General features: G+C 44.5%; 1 protein-coding gene across 1 annotated transcript; it reads right to left on the bottom strand.

Moving 5' to 3' along the window:
• Nucleotides 1-200: 200 nt before the first annotated feature.
• Nucleotides 201-1,128, bottom strand: LOC308369437 (nuclear apoptosis-inducing factor 1-like; the record flags this gene model as incomplete). Its single annotated transcript, XM_080843865.1, has 2 exons — nt 201-511; nt 630-1,128. The coding sequence occupies 2 exons, from the start codon at nt 1,126-1,128 to the stop codon at nt 201-203; spliced, it is 810 nt and encodes a 269-aa protein (XP_080699991.1).
• Between the last annotated feature and the right edge of the window lie 1,911 nt (nt 1,129-3,039).

Below are 3,039 nucleotides of genomic sequence, written 5' to 3'. Positions count from 1 at the left end.
AATAACTATTTCTATTGCATTGTGTAGTATTTAACCCACTCATGTTATTAATCATTATAGGCTTCTTGGCCATTCTGTAATACGGAGATACGTGTGTCGATTGAATGTCGTCGAAAAAAAACCTTTTCAACATTAATTTGACTTTCACTATTATTTGGTACAGTCAAACACATCTCTTCAGTAATGCTCAAACAAGGGTGTCAGGGCATTTTTTCATTTATTTGGGTGAGGGTATCGCTCATTTTCGCCATTGTTGCTGCAAGCGCTTCCAGTGCCCCCGCGATTCTCTCCTGGCTGTCGGCGATTCTCTCCTGGTTGTCCAGAACCGCCTGTGTTATTATGTTGCCACGGGCCCTGGGTACACGCGGGGCAGCACTGATGAACGGCTGGGCCGATGGGGCAGCGCTTATGGACGGCTGGGCTGGTGGGGCAGCGCTTATGGACGGCTGGTCTGGTGCGGCAAAGCGTGTGGACGACTGGGCTGGTTCTGCCTCAGAATCATCAGTTTCCTCTGTGAATAAAATAGTGGGTGATTAACGTATGGGGGTTGGGTTCATACATTGCTTGGCGCATTGCGATGGTACATGTTTTACGGTAATTGGACATACCGATTGTGGGAGATAGCTTACCGTCCGTTTCAATTTCTCGCTTAATCAACGGGGAAGATAGGATGGGTGTTGAGGCCACGGCTGCTGAGGATAGATGGTACCCCTGGTCTGTGTCCATATGCTCAGCACCTGGCACACCGTCGACTGGTTTGGCTTCCATGATGGCCTCGATGCGCTGGTCCCTCTCAGACAACCAGGAGTCAGCTGTTCCTCCTCCAGTGGCAAACATCCCTCTCCTATGTTGGGAGATTCTTTTTTTGGCCTCTGATTTTACATCAGCCCATTTCTTTTTAACTTCAGCTGCTGTGCGCCCCAATCCTGACACCATGTTAATGTCAACAGTTATGTCGTCCCATGCCTCTTTTTTTTGGCCTAAGCTGTACCCCGCAGTTACAGGACTAAATAAGACGACACGCTTTTTCTCTACACCTTGAAACAATACCTCCATCTCTGGATGGGTGAAGTTAGGTCTTCGTCTACTGGCATGTGCACGACCGCTGTTTGCTTTCTGCTTTGGCATGATTTGAAATTGTGTTGCTGTTGGTCTACCTGTGGATTCTGTGTGCACACTGGCCGATAACACTTATAATGAGCAGGCAGGGCGATTATATATATATATATGCAAATTCAGGTGCACGAAAACGCTCGTTCAATTTATGAATCCTCATTCGGGGGAGCGCAGCTGAGAACACTGGCGGTTTAAGAACACATTTCCACGTTTTCATGAATCTGATTGGGAGCTTTCTTGGGATTGGTATAACGAAGTTCGTAAGAAGACAGAAGAGTTTTCGAGAATGAGGTCCATTGGTAGGCTACTATCCTAACCACAGCATCAATATGTTGGTTATCTCAACCGATTGGACAGACGCAGCACAAAGGCAGACCTCATGTCTCTGAGAGGCAACACTTAAGATAACCCTAAAATGGTCTGGCGAAGCCAACTAGGCTACATAATAACCATGGAGATAGCCTAGCCTATATATCAACAGTTATGTTCGGTGCACAAAACAGTTTAAATACTTGAACGTTGGCGCATGTAAACAGTCCTATGCTTAGTCAGTTTGTGAGTAGTAGCCTATAGTTGAGAAAAACTGGCGATGTCCTTAGATTGAGAAAGTTGTCCAAGCCATGTGATGTCGTCTTTGTTACACTGCAGTTTAGGTTGGAGGATTCGATTGCTCGTTCCGTTGTAGTTTGTCTTCGCGATGTTGTGCTTTGGTTTGCTTCGGTTGCAGAGTAGTTGATTACAGATAGGTTGGCACCCTTGGATGGAGGCGAACGATAGAGGAAGATACAACTGGTGGTCTTTGTGGTCTAGGTCGGGGGCGTGGTTAAAGTCGTATAGGATTACAGTGAAGTAGAGCAGTCAGTGGGTCCCGCTCACTCTGCAAAGGTTTCCATTCGTGGAAACAAAAACAGCAAGTAACGTAATTCAACAAATGAAATGTACACATGTCTATATTCAAATGAACATAAAGCCGACTCAACCCTATATAGCCTACGCTTTTAGGAGGCCCATCCCAAACCTCCTAAAATAAGTGCATTGCTGTTAATGCAATAGTGGGCAGCATATTATACGCGCCAATATTCAAGACAACGTGGGCCATCAGAAAGAGTGAGAACACAAAAGGAAAGTAAAATACATTGAACCTCATTCTCGAACGCAGTTAAGAAGAAAGTAAAAATAAAATGTCTTCTTAACTCCATTTACAAAGTTCCCGCGATTTCATTCATGAAGGTTTTTTCATCTGGGATTCGTTCTTAACTTAGAACAGAATTTAAGAACGGCAAATAGCAGTCTTAAATCCATAGACAGAGACTCGCATTTGTCACTACCGATCCAAGTCGCGCATGCGTCACTTTGCGACACTGTCGAAAGCGAAGCTGCGCATGAGTCACAACGACAGAAGCTGTAAGCGTGCCAGTTTCGATCAAGGATGACAACGAACACAGCCAGTTTCACCAAAACATGACAGTTTACTTGAAACGAGAGAGATGGAGTAAAACGATGAGGTGGAGGATCACACAGTCTTTCAAATATTGTTTGGAAGAACACTGTTCATTAACAAATATTCTTAGGGATATCATGATCAGAGTATCAGCCCAGGCAAACAATAATAAAGATCACACTCAGCATGCTTTGACCCAAACCAGAACTGTTCAAGTGGTAGAAGTCACTGCTTTATTCTGATCTCCGGCAAACATGGAAAAACAAGGCAAACAAGGAAACATACCCAGAATCAGGTTTTACATTATTAAATATACCCACTTATGCGTTAAGACAACTTCCAGTTGTTGACGTTGAGCCTTACGCTGTAAACCGTTTAACATTACGTTAAATCTACCCACATTATGCGTTTAGACAAGCCCCATATGTTGACGTTGAGCCTAATGCCGTAAACAGTTTGTGACTGAGCATGTGCAACTTGGA

Source organism: Sprattus sprattus (genome assembly GCF_963457725.1).
Source record: "Sprattus sprattus genome assembly, chromosome: 8".
Classification (NCBI taxonomy): Eukaryota; Metazoa; Chordata; class Actinopteri; order Clupeiformes; family Clupeidae; genus Sprattus; species Sprattus sprattus.
This window is presented reverse-complemented; position numbering and strand designations above follow the sequence as displayed.